The sequence below is a fragment of the Terrapene carolina genome, unplaced genomic scaffold, assembly GCF_002925995.2.
Source record: "Terrapene carolina triunguis isolate 2854851 unplaced genomic scaffold, T_m_triunguis-2.0 Scaffold101, whole genome shotgun sequence".
Classification (NCBI taxonomy): Eukaryota; Metazoa; Chordata; order Testudines; family Emydidae; genus Terrapene; species Terrapene triunguis.
In genome coordinates, this window is record NW_020664452.1 from 279,976 (window position 1) to 304,340 (window position 24,365).

The 24,365-nt window shown below is 43.3% G+C and overlaps 1 protein-coding gene across 1 annotated transcript in view; it reads right to left on the reverse strand.

Moving 5' to 3' along the window:
- FGGY (FGGY carbohydrate kinase domain containing) overlaps positions 1 to 24,365 on the reverse strand; it is a 201,842-nt gene that overhangs the window by 168,146 nt on the left and 9,331 nt on the right. Inside the window, exons 3-5 of the mRNA XM_026651705.1 lie at positions 22,171 to 22,282; positions 18,764 to 18,915; positions 3,913 to 4,001 (exon numbers count right to left, since the gene is read on the reverse strand). Coding sequence (XP_026507490.1) covers positions 3,913 to 4,001; positions 18,764 to 18,915; positions 22,171 to 22,282 — 353 coding nt within the window. The remainder of the gene's footprint in view (positions 1 to 3,912; positions 4,002 to 18,763; positions 18,916 to 22,170; positions 22,283 to 24,365) is intronic.

Here is a 24,365-nt window from a genome sequence, read left to right on the forward strand (position 1 = left end):
AACTCCCCCGATCTGCGGGGGCACAGAGGCGGCGGGCGGCATCCGAGCGCGCAGCCGCCTCCTCCTCGGGCTCCAGCTGCTGCTGCGCTGGGGAAGTTGCTTTGGCCCCGGCGTGCGATGGAAAGCAGCGGGAGCCGGGAAAGTTGGAGCCCAGGGAGGAGGCGGTCCCCTTACCATGCCTGCCTACTTTCCCGGACATGTTCGTCTTTTTGGAAATTCCTCCCGGATGGGGATTTGAGGACCAAAAAGCCGGACATGTCCGGGAAAATCCGGACGTATGGTAACCCTAGCCTGGATGGATGGGCATCTGGTATTTTTTTAAAGATTGAAACAAAGAGAAGCACCCAGGACCTCTCTGGCTTGTAGGAAAAGAGTGGGGTAGAGTCCGTGTATGTAGTGGTAGCCCAGGGGTGAATGCTTTCCCACTCACTCCATTGCCTTCCCAGAATTCCAGGTCAGAATTAAAATACCCTGGATTTCCTCCCTCACATGATGAATCCCTTAGGATTAATTATGGTAGGACCACAATTCCCAGGGATTTTCTGTTCAGGCCATCGTGTCTGCAGCCAAGTGAACTTCACCTTGCTAAGGCTATTGGGGTTGACAAGAGCAGCTCAAGGCCATGGGCCAGTTGAGTTCTCTGGGCTGGGGTGTAACTGCTTGAGCTCTCTGGTTGGATGCTCAAGTGGTTTGAACTGGGACTTTCTAACATGCCCAGTGCCCCTTCCTTGTTTCCTTGCCCCTCTTCTGAATGGGCAGGTCTAAACTGGGGAAATAGGCAGTGTTTAAAAACGTGTTTCCTAACGTGCTTGAACTATCACATTTTTCAATACAACCTATTTCCTAGTCTAGACAGGGTAGGCCAATGTCATAGCCCCACATTCCATTCTTCGCTCAGGTATAGGCTTTAAAGAGGGAAATTGCTCTATTGTATAGTAAGCAGGGCTGTGGGTGTGTTTTCCAGCAATGTGTCTTTTGGTTTTCATTATTCACCCTCTCTCATAGCCTTGAGACAGAAGCAGTTACTGACTGTAGGGTCGTCTGAGAGCCACAAACCCCTCTTCTGTTTTTGCTGGGAGTGTGATTTGTAGCTAATGCTGGAAGAGCTGTACAGCATGTTTAGCTGACGGCCTCTTTTCACGGGATGCCCTTAGCAGCACATTCTAAGGTGGCACCTGATTTTATATGTAAAGTCTTTTGATTGAGGAAGTTTGGACAGGTCAGGTGGTTTGTTTGCATTAGCACTCTGGTTTCTGTAGGTCTACAGCGTATGCGCCCTATTCCCAGAGTAGCATTCTGGTGGTCTTGCTATGTAACAAGAGAGCCACTTCCAGCTCACATTGGAAATATAGAAAGTAGCACTGATGGCAATGGTTTCACTGCAAAGAGTTTGCCAAGAAAGGATAAGGACAAAGTGTTGTTAGCTGCTTTCTCCCACCAGGTGCAAAGTACACAGCAGGTATGCAGTGATCCTGAGTGTCACCTTACTGCATCCATCTCTGCAGTGGCTGAATGTTACATTCTATCACAATACGTGGATACCTAATAGGGGCTTATAAGTTAGAAGCTGTGAAAATACTGTATACAGAGTGGGGTATTAGAAGGTATGCTGTATTGTATACACTGGTGGGTTGGAAGGTATGGCATATTGTGTACAGTGGGGTATATGGGAAGGTATGCTATACTGGATTGCATACAGTGAGATATTGAAAGGTATGGCATATTGTTGCACTTTGAAAGCTAGGAGTATAATTAATCTGTCACAATTCCCCTGACTCCAGTGAAATTACACCCGGGGTAAAATTGGCCTTCTGCATCTACTGTGCTGGAAACCACTGTATGGCATAAGGGAAAGCAAAGGCTTCCCAGAGGCAAGGAGGAGACAGAGCACGTGAGGTGAGGGAAGGGGAGGAGGCAGAGCTAACTGGGTATATCAGAGCTTCTCAGCTGGCTTAAGGTCCTTGGGGGATCTTTCTACTGGGCACAGTGGAGAATTAAGCCCAAATCAGTGAAATAAGCATCTTGGCCTGGTATCCCCATTTATATAGCTGTTACAGGAAAACAGTCTCTTACATTTTAAAATAAGTGATACAGAAGTAAAGCTGGATCCGCTGTCTCATTGGTCTGATGGGGATATAGCAGCTCGAGAGCATAAAATTCTCATTCACTTTAGCAGGGTTCAAAGCCAGCTAGATAGCAAATCAATGACACATTTTTGTGCACCGTCTGAGCAAGACCTTGCTAATTTGCTTCTAAGTCCCCATTCTATTGTCCAAATTGCACCACCATAATCTTTAAATTGTGCCCCCTTACTATCAGCAGTTACTAGTCCCCTGTGCTCACAGATGTGCCTATAAAGCACAACTAATCTTTAGCATTCTGTGAGCAGATGGAAAAGAACAGTAGTATCTCCCTTTGTCCAGTCTTCAGCCAGAAAGTCGGTGGCCAGAAGTGAAAGTCATGCATACTTTCACAAGGCATTGCCATGCATGATATCCTTGTTTGGAACCTTGGGATTCATGCTCTTGACACTATGTAAGTCAGACATGCTGTGGGGCAGCTGAGAGGGAAACTTTAGACTACAAGCTCTTTGGGGTAGGGACAGTCTTTTTGTTGAGTGTTTGTATAGCAAAATGGGGTCCTAGCCTATGACTGGAGCTCATGGGAGCTATCTCATGACAAGTAACAACAATAGTAAGTAAGTTCTAACAATAAATAATACTCTTTGCCAGGGGTTGGTTGGTTTGTTTTAAACAAACCTGGTACTGGTCCACTCATGGAAATGAGATTCTTGACAACTGGCGGCTATTCTTAAGTAAATGGATAGACAGAAAGTCCTAACCTGAACGCAAAAGGGTGGGGGGCAAGGGAGACCTGTCCTATATTCCTGGGGAGGCTCAGGGTACATCTATGCTGCAAAAAAAGACCGGGGGCAGTGAGTCTCAGAGCCTGGATCAACTGACTTGGGTTCACACTATGGGGATAAAAACGTTCTGGTTTGGGCTGAAGCCCGGGCTCAGACTCTCCCCCAAACCGGATTTCAGAGCCTGGAGTACAGCCTGAGTCAGAACAGCTACACTGCTATTTTTAGCCCTATAGCACAAGCCCGAGTCAGTTGACCCAGGCTCCGAGACTCACTGCCCCCGGTCTTTTTTTGCAGTGTAGACATACCCTTAAACTATGCCAGGCCTAATTCTCCTCTTACACTAGTTTTACACAGTTACAACTCCACTGACTTCAGTGGAGATATTGTTGACTTATACCACCCTGAAAGTAGGATCACGCCGTATGTATTTTTTAAATAGCTAGTATCGTATCTTACTAAACTTTCAAAAGTACTTGTACATCTGTGGTGTTATTCTCTCTTTAATCAGGATTTTAAATAATTTTCTCAAGGCAACACTATTAATTGCTCCCTACGATATACATAACACACTCGGATATTTGAGGTTAAAGTATGTGCTTTTCTGGGATGTTTTTTGGGAGTGATTTTATACCCATTGTTCATTTTTAACAAGATTTATTAGATTTCACACAGACTCAAAAAATATTTTGTTTGGGGGGTTTTTTGGTCAAAAACTGCAGCAATTTCATTTGTCAGTGAAAAAAAATTTCAATGGACTACAACTTGAAATAGGTAAAGCAATCTTGCTTATGTTCCAAAAATGGAGCACGAGATCAATTAACTGATGGTTGTAGCAACATACTGTATCTGAGGATTACAGCGCTCACTGGAACGACTGTGTTCAGGAATGTACACTGGAAGTAGGAGATAGATTCAAGATGTTTTTGAATAGGCTAAATCACATACAGATGTACATACAGCATGTCCAGTCAAAATGATTTAAGGCAGAAACATGCACAGGAAAAATAGATGAAGAAAAACAAATCATGCAGTTATAATTAACATACCTTGCAGTGACACCTGTTGCTTTCCATGATAAGAAATCTGGAAGATCAAAGAAGTAGCCTGCCTTTTCCCAGCAAGACTCTCTCAAGTTCTGACAAAATTTAAAAAGAGATAGACATGAGTTGCAATCATGGTCTGCCTTCATTTTTAAAAACAAATTCTAAGTCAGTGCCAGTTACCTAAAAAAACAAAACCAAAAAAACCCCAGTATTTTTTCCTAATGTAAAACTCTGAGCAGGGCCGGCTCTAGGATTTTTGCCGCCCAAAGCAAAAACAATTTTGGCCGCCCCCCCCCCCGTTTTTTAATTACCCCCCCCGGCCCCGCCTCAACTCCGCCCCTTCCCCAAATCCCCAGCCCTGCCTCCTCCCCCCAGGCTCTCAAGCCTAGGAGGGAGGGAGGGAGGGAGGGGAAGAAGCGGCGCCCGCGCTGCGGCCACTCAGAGTCTCCCCCTCCCTCCCAGGCTCTCAAGCCTGGGAGGGACGGGGAGCAGCGGCGCGCGAAACAGCTGTTTCGCGCGCCGCGGCCGCTCGAGATCTCCCCCTCCCTCCCAGGCTTGAGAGCCTGGGAGGGAGGGCGAGTAGCGGCGTGCGAGCGGCAGCGGAGGTGAGCTAGGGTGGCCGGGGCACATTTTTAGGGGCGGCATTCTGGCGCCGGCCATGCCGCCCCTAAAAATGTGCCGCCCCAAGCACCAGCTTGTTTTGCTGGTGCCTAGAGCCGGCCCTGACTCTGAGCATGCCACTCTTCAACCTGTGACTACTCCACTGACTTTAAAATGATTTACTGGCTACAGTGTTGTGTCTTTCCACTTGCCGGATGGTGCTAATGAGAACACAGTTTTTCCAAATTTGGGTTTACAGAGGCATCCTTTTCAAAATGACAGTGTGGAGCCTTCACCTGCTAAAATTAACAGCAATTTCCACTTTGGAGCTCCACTATATCAGTCTCCTTTTAAGTTCAAAATGCAAGAAGAAAAATAAAATAAATCAAGTGCAATAACCAAGGCAAATTCTAGCAAATACTCTTAGCAGGAGTGTGGTCCCTGCAAGCCCAGGACTGTAGCATGGCATTGCCAAATTACTAAAGACCTCCCCACCAGGCTGGATAGTCTACAGAGAACCCCAAACTGTAGTCTGTGGAGCACTCGTGGCCCACAGATCACTTGCTGGTGATCTGCAGAGAGGTGGCTGCTCTCTTTGTTACCAGCTTCTAAATTTAAGATGACGACAGCTAAAATTAACAAAATATTTTCTCAATATTACTTTTCCATGTCAGCAATCATTGTACTTGCCATCAGGATGTCAAACGATAAAGAATGGGAGAGGATGTGGTCTGGACAACTGTGAATCGGAAGGGAGTTTTCTCAAGAGTTGTTCTCTATTAAGATGTGGTATATACTATGAAAAAAGTGCAAGAATCACTGGCCTACAATATATAATGGTCCTGACGAGCGGCCACTTATCAATCTATCAAATTCTAAGTAACACAGTAACAAAACCATTACCATAACTTACTGCTGCCAAACCCAAGTGTTCAAAAATCATGAGTCAGGCCTTCAAAAATTGTGAGTTGGCGTTAAACAACAAAAAATCCCACAAGATTTTATTTTTTTTTTTTAATTAAATTGTGGGTCTTTTTGTTTGCTTCTTTCTTTTTGAGCCTTTTTTTCTAAAAACAGGAGGTCTTGAAAATTACTTTTTTTTTTTTAATGACAGCTGAGATTCTCATGTAATTACATGACTCCCGGAACTGGGACTGTATGTAAAACATTAATTATTAGGAGACTCACAATAAAATCATGAGAGCTGGAGAAAGTGATAATGATGAAGAAATAGTCATATGCAGGTAGACTTGGAGGCTTAGGGTGCTGTAGGTTGGACAGAGGTGCTTTGGCAGAGCTGCGTGGAGATGTTTCAAAAAACTTACCTTTACTATGCTTAACTTCTAGGAGTGCCATGCGCCTTCAAAAAATGTAGTAAAGCATAAGTACCAATAGTACTAAATATAATTACCATTTTATTATTTGTATTACAGTAGCTTCCAGCTTCCCCAACCAGGATCAGGACCCAATTGTGGTAGGCATGTACAAATAGAGTAAAAGATAGTCCCTGTTCCAGAGAGCTTATACTCTAAATAAATATAAAAGGTACTTCCAGTTTAACTAACTTTGTGTTCAGCACAGTACTATAATCTTTTGGCTCCGTTTGTTATGTGATTGCAAATTTAAAGTCTCAAAAAGTTATTGGGGTTGAGTCTGTAAGGCCAATAATATAGGAAAATGTCATTTCAGAAACTAAGATGTAGCCAGGTAAACAATGAAAACAAGAGCATCATTTTGGTTTTGGTTCATCCAAAGAATCCATCTCCATGTTCTCTGAGGTTTCAACCCTTTAGAGGTCTCAGAAAGTACTGTACTCCTATTGAGGCCTGGAAACAAAAGCTTCAATCACAGCCTTCAATCATAAAAAGCACTAGTGTTGGATGCCTATTTCAGACCACTTTCCTCCCAGACATGTATGGCTGCTAGTCATTAACTGTGCATTTGCCTCCACGGCTAGAAATTGGACCTTTATATTTTAATTCAAAAGGCTACTCAGCCTGGCTGTTTTGACAATATAAACCCTAGCTACTGGTAAAAGTAGGATTTCTGTCTGGTAATCTTGTGTTTATGAAAATAGACACCAGGCTAGGATTAATCATGTAACTCAAACAAACCCAGCTATTCAGCAAAGAGAGTCTCTGAATCCTGATTTCATTATTTCATGAATCCCCAAAAAGTTACAAGTTAGCAACCCTATGGTATGGTGTTTCATGGGTGTCCCAAATGATTCATCCTTTGTCATGTTGATGCTATGTCATTACTAGCTAGCACAGACAAAAATCATATCATGCCCTGATGCATTTTTCAAATGAGTATAAACATCTCCATATTCTCTACACTTGTTGAAGTTCACTATTTGATTTTCACTCCCAGTCAAGGAATCCATAACCACATTAAAAGCATTGTGGAAAAGTCCCAAGTACATTCTCAATGCCATATTCATATCCTGCGACTCATCCTCCAAACTCACGTTTAAAGAAAATAAATTCAGTCCCTGTGTTTTCCTGGGGCTCCTCTAAACTCTCCTCCACTCATTTTTCCTTTCTTCATGCCCAAACCATAAACCACAGTTAATCCTCTTTCTGAGACTGTCACCGAGGAGCCTATAAACACCATTCCTGAAACAGCTTGGGGTGACACATTTGAACAATATGAAGCTATCTCCTCCCTTGGGTGTTTACCTTGCTGCCTCTGCAGCATTCTTAGCACCCTATGGGAACGGGGGAGAGGGAGAGAGAGAGAGAGAGAGGTGGGAAACAGATCAAACCTAGCTCTTTGGTACAGCAATATTGCACTGCCACTGTGTCTACACACCCACTTCTGTCTTTGAAACAAGAGTCTCTTTCTTTAAAAAATAGTTTTTCAAATGGAAAATGATGGACTGATATCGGTGGCAGTAAAGACTACAGTCCACTATTTGTCCATAGAACAAGTGTAATAGTCAAAGCTTCCTCACATTGCCTTGCCAGCGTGCTTCAGCCTTGACTTGGAGGGTTTGCTTGTCAGGGTGCGTGGATAGTTCTGAATTGAGTTAATTTGTCCCTGGTGAATGTTTGCTTTTTAAAGCTGATGAGTATGTTATGCTTAAGTATTAAGTGAGCATCAGGGAACCTAGAGCTCTTGCAAAGGGGCATCTTTTTTACTATTACTTAAGCCTAAAATCAATAAAATAGGCTACCAAACACTTACTGGATGGCACTGACTCTGAGCCATTACCAATATGATTAGCATTTGAAACAGTGATCTAGTGGTGAAAGGCTTTATATCTCATATCCCATTACCGCCCACCTGCGTCATTAGAACCCCAATGGCCCCGGGATTGATTAGAGGTGGGACAGAAGCAAAAATCCCAGGTTCAAACCAGGATATCGATCTAAATTCCTTGGCTGCCCATCATCTCTAAAAGTGGGCTGTATCAAAGGCCCAACTTCAAACATCTAAACTTGGAATGCGTGAAATCGAGGTTTTAAATCAGAACTCAGTGACTTGAGCACGCCCTTACTGTACATGAAGTTGGCTTACTTTCTGGCAAAGCCAGAAAGCTTTTCAGCCACCTAAAACAGAGAGAACAAAAAAAGCCACCTGTAAAAACAGCGACTCAGAGAACATGGATCAAGGAGCCATTGCCCTGCGGCCACCAGCATATCAGCCATTTGCCTTCCCTCCATGACCAACAAGCATGGTTTTAATGGTTCGTTGCTGTGCATTCCCTTCTCCATTTGGCTGGTTATTGCAAGCAAAGGGTGGACAGAAGGAATAATAGTCTAAAAAGGAAGAACTGAACAGTAACATATAGTGAGATCCTTGGGCAATCCGCCAGAAAAAGTAAAAGAAGAATGATTCAAGAACCATCAGTCTTTGGTTATTAATTGCAAAGGAATTATACCCTGGCAGTTTGCTCTATGAGGTGATTCTTGCTAAAGGGAGGATCTTCTTTGCCTGTATTCTCCATACAATAAATGAGGTGTGAAAAACACCTTAGAATAGATGCATTTCATTTGGACACAATTACAAAAGAAACACTTACTCCCAATCCACCCCTGCCCTGAACCAGAATATGCTACAGCACCACTGATTTAATTGGGTGAATATTTTTTAGAAATAATTTAAATGAAATGTCATTAATCTAAAGAAAAACATGCCAACCGTCCTTTGGTTTTTGGCACAGTCCACAGCAAAATATTCCAGGCAGAAATTAATAAATTTTCTTCTGCTACTTCTGAAAAGAATAAATGCATAATACAAAAATTCTGGAGCTGGACAAACATTGCAAACAAATTTCACTCCAACTTTTACATTAATTTGTTTTGTTCATGCTCACTTTTTTGTTTTGTTCACTTCCACAAACATTTATTCTGTTGAGTTTTTCTGACATAAATATTTGCAGCAAGCGAAATTCAAAATTGCATGTGTAAGTATTCATAGAAACAAAATTTTAAATTTGCATGCATGCATATCCATCCCAGAAGTACTTGGGCACTCATCCGATCAGGGAACAGAAACAATACCACGCAATGTAGCTGACCAAGCACAACTAACCGACACAGTTTGAATAGTGAAACCTCACAGAGTACTGTTTGTGACCACTGCAGAGTTAAATAATGCAAGAACATTTGTCAAATATTTTTGAATAATAAGTAAATGTGAAGAAAGAGTCTGTTTTCAGACTATCTGCAAGCAGAAAAAGAGGCTGATTTTAACCTTTAATGTGAATTGGGAATATAATCCAGGAATATTTATAGTACTTCCAATGAGGTTTACATTTAGAGTTATTTCACTGACCTAATCAGAAGGTTTTTTTGCCTTGTTTATCCATCATCTAAAAAAGCATTCCTGTATATTTCTGAGAAGAAAAATACTCTTTCTTCCCATTTTTACCTCATCCCTAATGCTCACAGCAAGCAAATTTCAAAGTCAAGTGTGCAATTATTTATGGAAACCAAATTTTAAAAATCACATGACAACTCTAGAGACTGAACTCTTGTTTACAACAGAACAGGTGCTGCACAGGCAAGAAACAAGTGAAGTGCCCCACAATCCCCTACGAATTTGCTTTCACCATGTTCTACCAAGGCCACTCTATGGGTTTGGAGTAGTTCAGTCTGATTGCCCATTCATTCCTTGGCCAGGCAGCTCAGACTCAAACAAAGGTTCCATTTCATCCCTTATGTGGTGTCGGTTTTGTGACATGGACACCTGCTTGCTGGGAACTTGGTCAAGACCGCCCCACAAATAATTCCACACAGACTACCAGCCATCAGATGGTGAAGTCATTCAGTTACTACTAAAATAGACTGCATCTGAACCTGTGATCTAGAAGTGAGAGGTCCTATACTGCAGACTCACCCAGAGCCTCAATGATTCAACCTTTTGTTAATCCTTTTTCTTGTTTTCCCCTTTTTCTTTGTTCCAAGTGAAAGTGTGGAATACAGTAGGAGGGAGAGCATGGGCCATGAAGACTCTGAATATGAGAATGGAAGTTTGAGAGGCAAACAAATCCCATAAAATAAAAGAAAGCAAAAGAAGAGCGAGTAAAAAGGAGATGAGTCAATTATGATTTGGAGGGGAAAATACAACATAACCCTAGAAACAGCAACCCTGAAAGTAATAGGAAACCAGCAAGAAGTAAGGATCATCATCTACTTCCCAAACTATGAAGTCATCTCATTCCTCTGGGTGAATGAGGTCATCTTCCACTTCTCCTCTTCTGAGTCACAGACTGGATGTAGAAAAGTTCCATTAGGTCATCTTATCCCCTCCCTCCCCCCACTGCCAACCAATGCAGGATAAATTTGCTAAGGTATATTCTTGAGTGGTGCTTTTTCTTGTTTAGTTTTAAATTACTCAAGTGATAGGACTTCCGCCCCTTCCTTTGGGAGATATCATAACCACTTGAAAGCTAGCAATATCACTCAAAATTACTTGCTTTGAACTCTTCCTATTCAGGGACATGGGTTTTTTAATTCTACAATAAGGAGGGTGCAGGCCAAGCAACAATAAAGATGTTTGCCACAGATTCCTCTGGAGTCTGCAGACAGGATCTGCTCATATGGTTTCCCAAGGTAGCAGATGGTCAGATTAACATAATAGAAAGGAAAAGGTGAATAATTTGGATTCTTTTATGATATACACAAGGAATCTGCAGTTCATATGCAGTAAGAAGATGGTGGCCCACAACTTGATTCAACATCAAGCTTTTAATCCAACTCTACTCAAACAGTATCTCCTGTAAACCAATCTCCTAATTTATCTTCTGAACAAAATAACTTTGCTGACAATTGTGTCCAACTAATTATTCTTTCTGGTACTGGCAGAGTTGCTAATATTTTTGGCCCGGTGGTAGAGCAAAAGCTTTGTAATGCAAAGGGTCGTGTGTTATATCAGAGATGAATTAGCATCTCCACATGGAACTAAGGAAAAGTCAATACACCATCCTGAATGTCAATCCATTCAGAAAATCTTCTGTAGTTCTTCCAATACTTCATATTTTTGAGCAGAGGATATAAAGTACCTTTCTCTATATCTTCTTAGAGCTTCCGTTTATGCTGCTATAATATACAAAATGTATTTTGCCACTGAGTTTATGCTCCATTGATTCATGCTTGTGCCAAAGGAGGTCTGATAGAATTCTAAATGGCATAAGAGGTCTGATAAAATGGAAAAATAGTATAGGAGGGCACAATACTATACTGGCTTTAGAGCCCTAATCCTCAACAAACAGCTCTTTGGGAAATACATACTATTATAAAGACATCACCTCTTGCATTGCTAAGTACCAGTGCTTTTGCAGCCTCAGAAAATGTTCCAGTTAAAGCCAAGATTGGTATGTTGCCCAGAGGATGGGGGTATAGCATTCCAGTACACTACCAAACATCACTGACTTGTGCAGGCATGGAAGATGTACATGCTAGGACCAGTGAGTTAGTGTTTTGCTACAGGAATCAGTATTCAGGGCACAGATATTAACAAATGTAACAAAAGAAATGTTGATCTGAACCCGTGATATAACAAAACAGCCTTCCAAGGCATTCATTGTCTTAGTGCTCGAGAGCAAAGTTTTTACATATTAACCTCTCTTTTTGGAGTTAAAGAATGAATACAAAATCATTTCACTGATTCACTGCACCTTTTAAATATCCTTGCTGTACTGGATATGAATGGGACAGTCTGCATCTCAACCACAGCAGGGTTTGCTTTCCTTTGATATGTTCAGTATTCCCATTCCCAAGCATTCAAAAATCATGAGTCAGGCTAACACAATCATGAGAATGGTTATAAAAATGAGGTTTAAAAACTGTTGACTTCTTTTTATTCCTCTTCAGGAGCTGGAGTGTTTAGGTGTAATGATTTCAAGATTGTACTCCATAACCATAAGGGCTAGAAACTTACTTTATTTTAAAAAATGAAAGATGAGATTCTCACGAATCACAAATTCAGGATTTGGCACTTTATGAAAAGCAATAACTATTGGGAGAGTTGGCAACACTGTTAATGCTCATAAATACTATCTTAATAGCATGTGGGGGGGGGGCGCATGGGACAACATTAATAAAAAAACCAGAATATATGCCACTGCAGTATTTTTCAAAGACAACTATTTATACTTAGGCCAGCCAGAATAGATCATTTCCCTTAATCTCACTTAAACCACATAATAGAATACTTTTTACTTTTTGATTTTGGAGAGTTGTCCAAGTCTGACAGTATTCCAGGACAAAAAAAATAAGGGGTGACATGGGAATGCGCTGGCATCAGTAACAGAAAACACAACCAAAATACAACCTGTAATGGGGCATGAGCTACAGAAATTAGAAGTCGTATAGAAAATGTTTCCTTATGCTGAAAGTGCAGCCAACAGAAACATTTAACCAATGACTAACCTTATGGATCACCAGCATGTGTTCTGTGCAATGCTATGCTAATATTGGAAGAAAAATTTCTGCAATGAAACAAGAGATTTGGTGCAAAGAGTAGCAAATCCTTGTCCCACTCAAGCAGATGTGAGCTTTGCCGTTGACCCAATGGGAATAAGATTTGGTCCTTGTATTAGGCTCAGATTATACCTGACCTGTTCCTGGATATAAGGTGTCCCTGTAATGCAGCACCCAAGTAAATGCCAGGCAGATTTGCAGACCATCTGCTCTGGGGAGCACAGGGACTGCTCCTTCCCCATCCTTCTGGAGGTGCACAACATGCACCACAAAGGGACAGAGATGGACAAGGAGAATGAGGCAGACATCTCTCTGCCTCCTTATGCACTGCCCAGCGGCCACCACGTGGAGGAATAATTAGCAGCATCTCATAAAGGGATGTGGCAACGTGTGAGCAGCATTTGAATGTCCTGGCATACAAGGAGGCATTCATTCTGCAGAATCCCCAGGGCTGCATGGCTTCACATGGCCCTTATTATTGGATGGAACTTCCCAGCCCTTAGTGAATAATGAACAGAGTTCCACCTTACAGAGATATCCATCTGCTAATACATCAGCTGAAGGAGCTCTGCCATTGTAAAGAACTTTGGAGACTTGTTCATCTTGCCACCACATTAAGAGAAAGTCCTGTGTTACCTCACTCTAGTGAAGATCATCCACAGGATTTTAGCATCTAATTTTTCAATAGGTGTCTGACAAAATCATGTGCTAATTATATTCTGTTCTTTCATTGTTAGTGACTGGGTTGTGCCCCAGATGATGTTACACAGAGACAGCATCATCTGGACTGATGTACAGCACCTTGTTTATCCAGCAAATATTCTGAAGACATATGCTTGCAGAGAGAAGGCACTGAGGGAGGACAAAGAATGAGCAGCTAACCACAAGCCATAAACAGCAGACATTAGCACTGTCACAAAGAAACACAAAGTGGAAAATAAGCCCAGAGAAGGAACAGCAGTGGCCTGAAGTAGAGATGTTTTTGGTGCTTGAATCAAGCGGACAGTTGATGTATTTTATAATTTTAAAGTAAAAAAAAATCCCTATAAATCCCATTTTACAGAACTAGCCCAAGAACATAGACTGGATTGCAGGAAAGACTTAGATGAAAGTAAGTACAGTATTGTGCTTTCATGCTACTCTTGTCTTTATTTATTTATTTCCCTCTACCCACTCCTATTTTCTTTCTCTCTAACAATAATTTAATTCCATTATTTCGGAAGCATCCGAGATAATCACAGCTGGAGATGAGACACTTAATGGAGTGGGCTGGTGTTCTGAACATTTTTTATCTCAGTGCTTGGCTGGCTGGCTCTCGCTCACATGGTCAGGGTCTGATTGCCATATGTGGGGTTGGGAAGGAATATTCCTCTAGGTCAGATTGGCAGTGACTTTGGAGTTTGTTTTGCCTTCCTCTACAGCATGGGGCACAGGTTTCTTGCCAAGATCATCTGGGTGTATCTCACTTAATCAATTCCCTGCCATTGCACAGCCCTCGGGCACCGGTGCACCTTGGTCCCTCCTGTTCTCCACTGGTGGCACACAATAATTTTGTCTTCTGAGGGCTGCAATACTTTGGTCTACTTCTGGCTGTTGGGTTTAGTGTGCAGAGGGCTGGGTGATGCTGGTGGCCTGTGATATACAGAAGGTCAGACTAGATGATCTGGTGCTCTCTTCTGGCCTTAAACTCTATGACTATGACTCGCTTCTTTATTCATTCTCTCTAACCACAACTTCATTCTCTCCTTTCTGTTATTGATCCTTTCTATGACATCTCAGCCCCCTCCCCTCCCGCAACATTGCTGCTGCCCACAGTAGCTCCTGCCTGGTCCCATTTCACCTGTAGGTGGCTGCTCCTCCTTGTTGCCCTTTGTAATGGTGCTCCAGGAGGGTTCAGCTCTCTCGGGGTGGGGCGGGGGGATTTCTCTACCTTTTGGCTGTGACTGCTTCTCTTCCTCAGGGATCTTGGAGGACTCCTCTATTGCAGGGCTGTGACGAGTGGCTCCTTTCTTCCTGCTACAATCTTCTCCTAACAGCTCCTTTGTTCACCAGCTGCTGGGCCAGGGTGCCCAGCTCTTCCTCCACCACTCTTCCTGACGGCTCCAGCTGCTTCTCTGAGATTCTCACCGCTCCTCCCTCTGGCCTTCTCCTCTGAGGCTCCAGCAGGTTGTGCGGCTTCTCCTTGCAGCTTCCTCTGCCAGCAAGTGTTAAACTCCTCTGCTCTTTCAGTGAGCTCTGCTGCCAGTCTGCTGCTCCCCTTGGCACTTTCTAGCCCTAGCCTATTGTGGGGCGGCCGGAGGTACTGTCTGTCTTTTTTAACTGCATGGCGTCTCCACTCGGGTTACATACACCAAGTGTCAGGGTGCACCACACACAGCTAAACACCTACTGCAGGGGTGGCCAACCTGTGGCTCCGGAGCCACATGCGGCTCTTCAGAAGTTAATATGCGACTCCTTGTAAAGGCACCAACTCCGGGGCTGGAGCTACAGGCGCCAACTTTCCAATGTACCGGGGGTGCTCACTGCTCAACCCCTGGCTCTGCCACAGGCCCTGCCCCCACTCCACCTCTTCCCGCCCCCGCGCCTGCTGTGCCCTCGCTTCTCCCCCTTCCCTCCCCCCTCAAGCCTCCTGCACGCCAGCAAACAGCTGATCAGGAGGTGCGAGGAGGGAGGGGGAGGCACTGATCAGCGGGACTGCTGGTGGGCGGCAGGGCCGGCTCTAGGATTTTTGCCGCCCAAAGCAAAAACAATTTTGGCCGCCCCCCTCCCCCCATTTTTTAATTACCCCACCCCCGGACCCGCCTCAATTCCGCCCCTTCCCCAAATCCCCAGCCCTGCCTCCTCCCTCCAGGCTCTCAAGCCTAGGAGGGAGGGAGGGAGGGGGAGAAGCGGCGCCCGCGCCGCGGCCACTCGGAGTCTCCCCCTCCCTCCCTCCCAGGCTTGAGAGCCTGGGAGGGAGGGCGAGTAGCGGCGCGGAATCAGCTGTTTCGCGCGCCGTGGCGCGCGAGCGGCAGCAGCAGCGGAGGTGAGCTAGGGCGGCCGGGGCACATTTTTAGGGGCGGCATTCTGGCGCCGGCCATGCCGCCCCTAAAAATGTGCCGCCCCAAGAACCAGCTTGTTTTGCTGGTGCCTAGAGCCGGCCCTGGTGGGTGGAAAGAGCTGGGAGCAGGGATGGGGAGCTGATCGGCATGGCTGCTGACGTATTATTGTGGCTCTTTGACAATGTACATTGGTAAATTCTGGGTCCTTCTCAGGCTCAGGTTGGCCACCCCTGCCCTAGTATGTGCCTCAGAATGGCTCTGAAAGGAGGGGAGGAGTATCCAAAGTCCGACAAAGACAGATCATGGGTCCCTGCTAGGATTGGTAGGAATCCTCAAGTGCTGAGAAATGGCTACACAATAGAGGAACGGACAGTCAAGATGATTTTAAGGCAATCAACACAGCTACTTAACAGGCCTATGCCTGAAGCTGATCTTGAGGCAGAACCATTCACTGGAGCAAGTGGTAACTTGTAAGGAAAGATTATTTCACACTCCATGGAAGAAAAATAAGCAGCAATGGGGATTTAAAGAAGAAAAATAAACTACTTACAGCTGCAAGAGACTTTAAAGAAATCTTGTTAGTCGTGTATTTGGTGCCATTTAGTACTCATGAAAGTTGGAGACTAAAGGCACTGATCACAGCCATGCACACACAGGGGGCAGACACTGTGTAAACTTCCTCACACAGTTCTGCCAATACATCTCGCTCCTACAATGCCACACCCAGAACAACCCCTTCTGGTCCTCTTCTTAGCAAGGCTCGGGCCCATCTTTTTAAGAACAGACTCTAATTTCGTGCTCATAAAGTTCCCAGCGAGGCTACTGACTTACTGTGTGTCCTATGTGAATTACTTACAGCACAATTGTACTCTGAAAAGTGTTGCTAAAAAAAGGCACACTGGGGATTCCAAGGCCTGCTAGCCTTCATATGATATTTTCTGAGTTAGGAAGAAAACAAATGCTTTTTCCTAACTACTGGTCTTGCAGACTCACCCTAGGATCTGAAAGCCAAGCTTTGATCTTTTTGGCTTGTGCATCATTCCCAGTATAAAATAAAAAACAAACAAACAAAAAAAACCCACCCTGCAATCAGAACTTAATTCTGTTCTGGATACATAAGCTCCATTAGAATCTAACCCTGCCATAGCTGTGTCAGTTTGGAGTGCTAACAGGAGTCAAAAAAGAAACCCTTATCTTTAATCAGAAAGGTGGATACAACTTTGAAACATGCAAAGAGAAGGTTGTTAAGTACCATTGTACAGGTAGTTTTCTGACCCTAACTGCATTTTACTTTCTCTGTGCCACAGTTTACTCATCTATAAAATATTAATACTTACCTCACTCTGAAGAATATTGTGAGGCTCAATTAACGTTTGTAAAGCACTTGAAGATTTTTCAATCAATAGCACCATATACTGTTATGTGCAAATTATTATTATTCTAATTTAGTGGAAACTGATTTTGCAAAGTTAGGGTATAATTCACACCAATGCAACAGGCCTCCACTCTTATAAAGGGCTACAGTGGGTCTCAAGTGGTGCAGAGGATTGCTAGTAGTCCATTGAACAGGGGTGAATTTCACCTTTACTGAGGGCTGGAATGAGCCTTTGCTTCTAGCCCCAAACATGCAGCAGTATGTAGCGGTACTACTGCAAACAGCCCTGTGACGGAATTGTGATTCAGTTACAATTTCTTCCATGCTCCCACACTGTGTGTATGCGTGCACGCATGTGTGTATGTGTTAATTTGCATCACCCTTTTACTACGTGCAGAATAGTCCTCACTTGCTGATGTGCTGGGTTGTTTCTTTAAGACTTTCCTAAAGAATAATGCAAAGATCAAACTATAAAATGACCAGCTATATGCTACTCATGGCTCAGAAATGGAAAGTATTTAATAGATGGATATTCATGTTTCACTACAGCATCCACAAACATTAATTAATTATCGTCTATTAACATTAATCTGTCAGTATCTGCTTCTGCCAGTTAACTCCCTTGACCTTCCCCAGTCTGCACCTTGTTACTATACGACGTTTCATGTTTGTAAGGAGAAGAAACATCAGCTGTTCAAAGCTGACAAAGTAATTTACATTTGGCCTTCATTAAGACTACAGTAAGCATCATTGAGACCAAATGTAAAAGCCAGATTGGTGAAGGTTATGAAAAATTCAAGTGGCAAGCATTTTTCCTTTTATCTGACAGTTATTATTAAGAAGCCATATGTCAACCTACAACACATAAAATTTAAGCATAAGAGACAGCATTAGAATTCTGCATTATGAATATAGTGTCTTCCTCCTACAGATGGGCTACTTACTACAGATGGGACTGAACAGGTTAGGTGCTTTTCTGGAGGCCTGCAAGTGTGTTAAGGATTTTGACTGAGCAATTTCTGTACTAGTGACCAAAGCCATCTTGAATCATTTCACTCCTGGATGCAATAGCTCAGAAGCCATCCTTCTGGCTAGGCAGTTCCATTTTGAGACAATGCTGATTGCAGATCCCTCTCAGAAATATCACGGATATCCCTAGAGAGTAAGTACAACCATGGCATTTGGAGTAGGCAGGGTACCCAGGTAATTAAAGCCTCATCTATTGCCAATCCCTATTCATCAGTTAGCCAACTACATACGCCTGTCTTCCTTTTACAAAATGGATAGCCAAAATATCTGACCCTAAAATGGCAATAACAGAGCCACACGACATGTTCTAACCTGAAAATATTGAATTACCTCACACAAACAGAAATTTAGAAGCAGTCCATGAAAAAAGGGAAGCTCTTAGGGTGGGATTTTCAAAAGCACTCGAAGTTTGCCTCCCTTAGGCTACGTCTTCACTACCCGCCTGAATCGGCGGGTAGAAATCGATCTCTCGGGGATCGAATTATCGCGTCTCGTCGGGACGCGACAATCGATCCCCGAATCGACGCTTGTACTCCACCAGCGCAGGTAGGAGTAAGCGCCGTCGATGGGGGAGCTGCGGAGGTCGATTTGCCGCCGTCCTCACAGCGGGGTAAGTCGGCTCGGATACGTCGAATTCAGCTACGCTATTCGCATAGCTAAATTTGCGTATCTTAAATCGACCCCCCCCCCCCGTAGTGAAGACGTACCCTTAGTTCCCACCACACTCAATGCTGAAATACCCACTGCCTCCAGCAGAAGCAGTGTTCGGCCAATGCTGAGTGTTTGTTTGTTTTTAAAAAGCTCATTCTTAAAACGTTAACAGTGTCAAAGACATTAACCATCAGCCAGAAATCTGTCACAATCTAAAACGTACTCACTTCTTTCATCCACAGCAATTTAGGCGGCTGCATTTCTACAGACATCACTCCCCCAACATAGCTCAAAACACTGTGTTGAGTTCCATTGATTCTGTCCACTTGACTGGCTGCACGATGGTCCATCCACATAATGATATTTCGTTTACATTCCCCTTAGCAAAAACAAAAACAAAGGCAGACAAATATTTTAGTCTTGGTTAAATTCTTCCTCAATATTATACGTTCCCAGGTGCCAAGCCACTTGGCAACGTCACTTAAGAGTACAGAATTTGAGTACCGCTCTCTGAAATAACACCAGGTGATACTCTTGGCTCCACTGAAGCCAATTTTCAAACATGCTGAGCAACTACAACCCAAATTGAACTCAATGGGAGCAACGGGTGCTCAGGACCTCTGGAAATCAGGCTGTAATATAGAACCTTTCACCCCAAGAACTCAAATCACATTACAAAGTGTATGTATTTTATTTATTTACATATAAAAATATACAAAAATGCTTACATTCCCTAACATTATTAAAATCCCAGCAACATTAAAGTAGTCATTTTACAAGAACTCATGTTTAGAATTCAAAATGACCCTGACAAATTAGAGAACTGGTCTGAAAGCAACAAGATGAAATTCAATAAAGACAAGTACAACGTACTTCACTTAGGAAGGGAAACTCAACTGAGTAAAAACAATGAGGAGTCCTCGAGGCACCTTAGAGACTAACAAATTTATTTGGGCATAAGCTTTTATGGGCTAAAACCCACTTCATCAGATGCATCAAATGAGTAACTACAAAATGGTGAATAAACAGGCAGGTATTCGTATTGCTGAAAAGGATCTGGGAGTTATAGTGGATCACAAATGAAATATGAGTCAACAATGTGATGCAGCCGCGAAAAAGGCTAATTGCATTCCGGGTTGTATTAGTAGGAGGGCAATATGTGAGCCATGGGGGGTAACTGTCCGTGCCAGCAGTGGACAAATCAGAAAGAGTCCAGAAGAGAGCAAAAACATGATAAAAGGTTTAGAAAACCTGACCTATGAGGAAAGGTTACAAAAACTGGCCATGTTAGTCCTGAGAAAAGAAAAGCTGATAGTCTTCAAATCTGTTGAGAGAGGTTATAAAGAGGACTGTGATCATTGTTCTCCATATCCATTGAAGGTAGGACAAGTAGTACTGAGCTTTATCTGCAGCAAGGGAGATTTAGATGTTAAGAAAATCTAACTATAAGGATAGTTAAGGACTGGAATAGGCTTCCAGCGGAGATTGCAGAATCCCAGTCATTAGAGATTTATAAGAACAGGTTAGACAAACACTTGTCAGGGATGGCTCGAGTATACTCTTTCCTGGCTCTGTGCTGGGGGCTGGGCTAGATGACCTCTCAAGATCCCTTCCAGCCCTACATTTCTATGATTCTATAACTCAGCTAGACACCTACAGAGACTCTTTCCCAACGCTTCATTGTTGTGAGAAGCATCACCCACAGCCCGCTCAAAAAAATTAAGAGAGATAATTTGCTGAAATGCATTCACTTTGGAGATGGATAGCAACACCCTCGGCAAGACTACAAACACTTTAGAACAAGAAGTGAAGAATACCTTATCTAAATCAACCTACAGAGGGCACATTAGATAAGCAAAAGGTAATAATCCAACACTCCCATCTTCTATCAGTTGCTGATATCATTATGTATTCAGGTGCATGGCCACTGATGTATACTTGATCCCCAAAGTGCAGTCTAAGGAGAGCCACAAATGTGATGCACATTAATATTTCTGACATAAATTCAAATGAACGTTAAAACTGAGACTGGCTGAAAAATGCACTGGAGCCACACAGACAGGTACTAACATTAGAGAATTCCATGGATTATATACTTTTTATTTGAGGACAAAATTGTGTACAGTCACAAAATCTATTTTGGTTTTGCCCCTGCTCCTGGAAACTCAAGTGAATAACAAGTGGGAATCAAATTTGAGTTAGGGATGGCCAAAAAAGAGCTGAGATACAGGGTTGGAACAGCCACAAATGATCTGGGACGGACTGACGGACACACACACACACACACACCCTAGGCTAAAAGTTATCAGGAGAGATTTTAAGGCAAAGGAGGTATTTTGACAAAGGTAAAAGGGGTGACTAATAGGTCTTAGAGTAGAAAGGGACTATTGTGGCTGTGACTATAATTATTGATTGCTGTACATATCAAATCTTAATTAAGAATTCACAAACTATCCTCATTACCCAGATCAGCTTGTGCTGATTCTTCTGAAACAATTTATTCAAAAATGAGTGGAAAATTAAAATTCTAAAAAGCATTGTGCTGACCGTTAGCTGTGGTGGCACAGGGGCTCAACGTACTACTTCTCTAATCTAACAAGCACTTTACTCCTAAACGTTTGACATTGAATTAGCCAGAAATAGTATCTCAGTCTCACAAGTGCAGAAGATGCCCAGGCAAAGCCTATTGCTTCCTCCACCACTGTGACAGGCCCCTACAGTGATTCCTAACCTAAACCGCTAAAATGTGCTAGTACCACATTATTCAGTTCTCTTGGAAAGCCATCATTCACGTGTTTTTAAAAATCAGTGGTTAGTTCAGTTTGGGGGGGAACTTGTTTAGAACAAAGAAGTTGTTTAGAACCTAGCTTTCTCATAGGAATAAATAGTATATCAGAGGTGAGCTGAGCGAATGCTATATCAGGATGACTGATATTTATCCAAACCCTAAGGCAGTGATTCTCAAACTTTTGTACTGGTGACCCCTTTCACATAGCAAGCCTCTGAGTGCGACCCCCCTTTATAAATTAAAAACACTTTTTGTATATTTAACACCATTATAAATGCTGGAGGCAAAGCGGGGTTTAGGGTGGAGGCTGGCAGCTTGTGACCAACCATGTAATAACCTCGTGACCCCATGAGGGGTCCTGACCCCCAATTTGAGAACCCATGCCCTAAGGGTATGTTTAAAACCCATGCTAGCCAACTCGGGCTCGGGCCTGTTTCATTGCTATGTAGGCTTCTGGGCTCGGGCTGGCTCCTGGGCTCTAGGTGACCCTGCAGCAAGGGAAGGTACCAGAACCAAGAAGTCTACACTGTAATGAAAGAGCCCCACAGCCCAAACCCTGTGAGCCCAAGTCAGCCGGCACAGGCCAGCTGTGAGTTTTTCTTTGCTGTGTAGGCATATGCAAAGTGGTTCTGATCTCAGTTTGTATCTGGCATTACAACTGAAATGATGAAAATCTAGAGAGAACTAATGTTCTTAGGAGATCTGTGTAACTCAAGGGGGCTTCTCATGTAGACCCATGTCTACAGGATTTGGCCCTCACACAGGACATTATGGTAAAATCCTGGCTCCACTAAAGGCAGTAGCAAAATACCCATGCCAAACTTGGTTTCTGTGCTGGGGTCTTACCTTCATAATTAACTGCCAAGGGCTGAAACTGCTTATCCACAACAACAAGTGAACACGTAGCATCAAAACCAAGCCCTCGAATCCAGGCAACATCTACTTGTTGGATGACTTTCTGTGAACATACACAAGAAGTTCTTAGATACAAATATGCCCAGATGCACGTACATGCTAATGCTTTACAGACAAAAGGTTATAAACTGGAATTATAAACAGTGATGAGTCAAGCTCAAAACCTTCTGAGATTCAGTTTGCTTAAGCACCTAAAAATCTGGATGCTAACCCAAAATGTATACAAATTATGCAAGCCTCTTTGGTCTGAAAAATTGGGACTCAGTCTCATGAAAACCTCTCTTGCAGGCTCTCAGTCCTGGTTCTTACAGTTCCGGTTGGAAGCAGGAAGCACAGGGGGGGGCACAAAAAGGAAAAATAATGGGAAACATGTTATGTTACTTTTATCTTCTTTCTGAAAGGTTTGGGTTGAATTGGGTGTGCGGCTCAGGCACAGGTTTGGGGGTGAGCATTTCATCTAGACCAGGGCCTCTAAAGCTCTGATTCTCTGCGCCACTTCTGGGGCAAAACATGTTTTGTTTTTAACCTCACTTAGCCTCTTATCACAATTAAATATCCTAGAAGAAGACTGCCTGTAAAATTGGTCTTAAGCGTATACTAGGACTAATATCACTGCTCTGCACATCGCCTTCGAAAGGCTACCCAGCAGAGATAGGCCTCAGTTAAAACCCTGGAACTCGCTGATCCCAGATCTTATGGAAGCTCTGAACTTTGTGGCTTGCTTGTGGTATTGCAAAGAGAGAGGGAAAAAAGGCACCCACACTGACTAACTGGCAAGTGAGGTTGCTAAGCTTCCTAGGAGGTAATTATGGGTATGTCTACATAGCAATTAACCACCTTCGGCTGGCCTGGCTCAGCTGACTTGGGCTCACAAGGCTCGGGCTGTGAAGCTGTAAGACTGCTGTGTGAACATTGGGGCTCAGGCTTTGGGACGACGCAAGTGGGGAGGATCTCAGATCCCGGGATCTTACCCCAGCCTGAACATCCACACAGCAATTTTACAACCCCACAGCCCTAGCCCGGGTCAGCTGACCTGGATCAGCGGTGGGTGTTGAAACGCTGTGTAGACATACCCAAAGTGATACATTGTTACTGCTTGGTGACAATAAAAAAAAAAAATCACTGTTTCGTTAGCACTGTATTGAAAAATATTTTCTTCAGAGCTGTTTGGTAGTAAGAAATCACACTCACTCCCCTGTAACAGGATCTGCAAGGTCTCTAGTACGAAGAGAAGATATTTTAGGGGTAAAAGGAAGCACGAGTGCAACAGCAAATCAATTTATAAAGACAGAGAAAATTAAACAGGCAGAGTAAAAGGGCTGCTTTGCTTATCCAGCTAGCCACTCTTCCCTCCCCCCTCCATCTTATTCATATCAGGGCACTTGCTGCAGAGCCAGGCTCATTAATGTTTGAAAAGGCTGATCAATAACAAGGGAATGGTGAACTGTCCATCTGCAAATTACCAGGCATCTTATGAATATTTAAAGAGCCAACCTCGGAGCACAGAGCAGTCTAAGATTGTGGCATTTTTGAGGACGACAAAAGTGCCTTTTTACATTCACTGCCAATCAAGGTCACCGTACACTTTTACTAAGGGGATGTATAAATTAAGATTCCTGCCTAATAGATACAAGAGAAGAGAGGGAGCGGTGATCCCTTATATATTCAGCATAGTACGGTTTATTTCAGTTTCACAATATGTGAATCAATGACCCATATGCCAGTACTGGGGCTATTTTTGTCCCTGTATTTCTTCACATTTGTATTATAGTCGTGCCCAGAGACCTCAGTCAGGATCAGGAGCTCAGTGTACTAAGCACCATCCCTGCCCCAAAGAGCTTACAGTGTCTCAGCTCTCCCTCAACAGCTTAATAATCAGCCCCTTTTTGGCCCCAGTGTAGTGCAGTTGCTCACTGCAGTGCATCAATTCAGTTGTACATGCCAGTAGGTTTTGAGTACCCTTGACTTCCAAAGGGGAGGGTGGTCTTGCGGATAAGGGAGAAACAAGAGGGGTGAAGTAATATCTTTTATTGGACCAGCTTCTGGTGGTGAAAGACACAAGCTTTCAAGCTCCACAGGACCTGAAGAAGAGCTCTGTGAAGCCTGGAAGTTTGTCTCTTTCATTA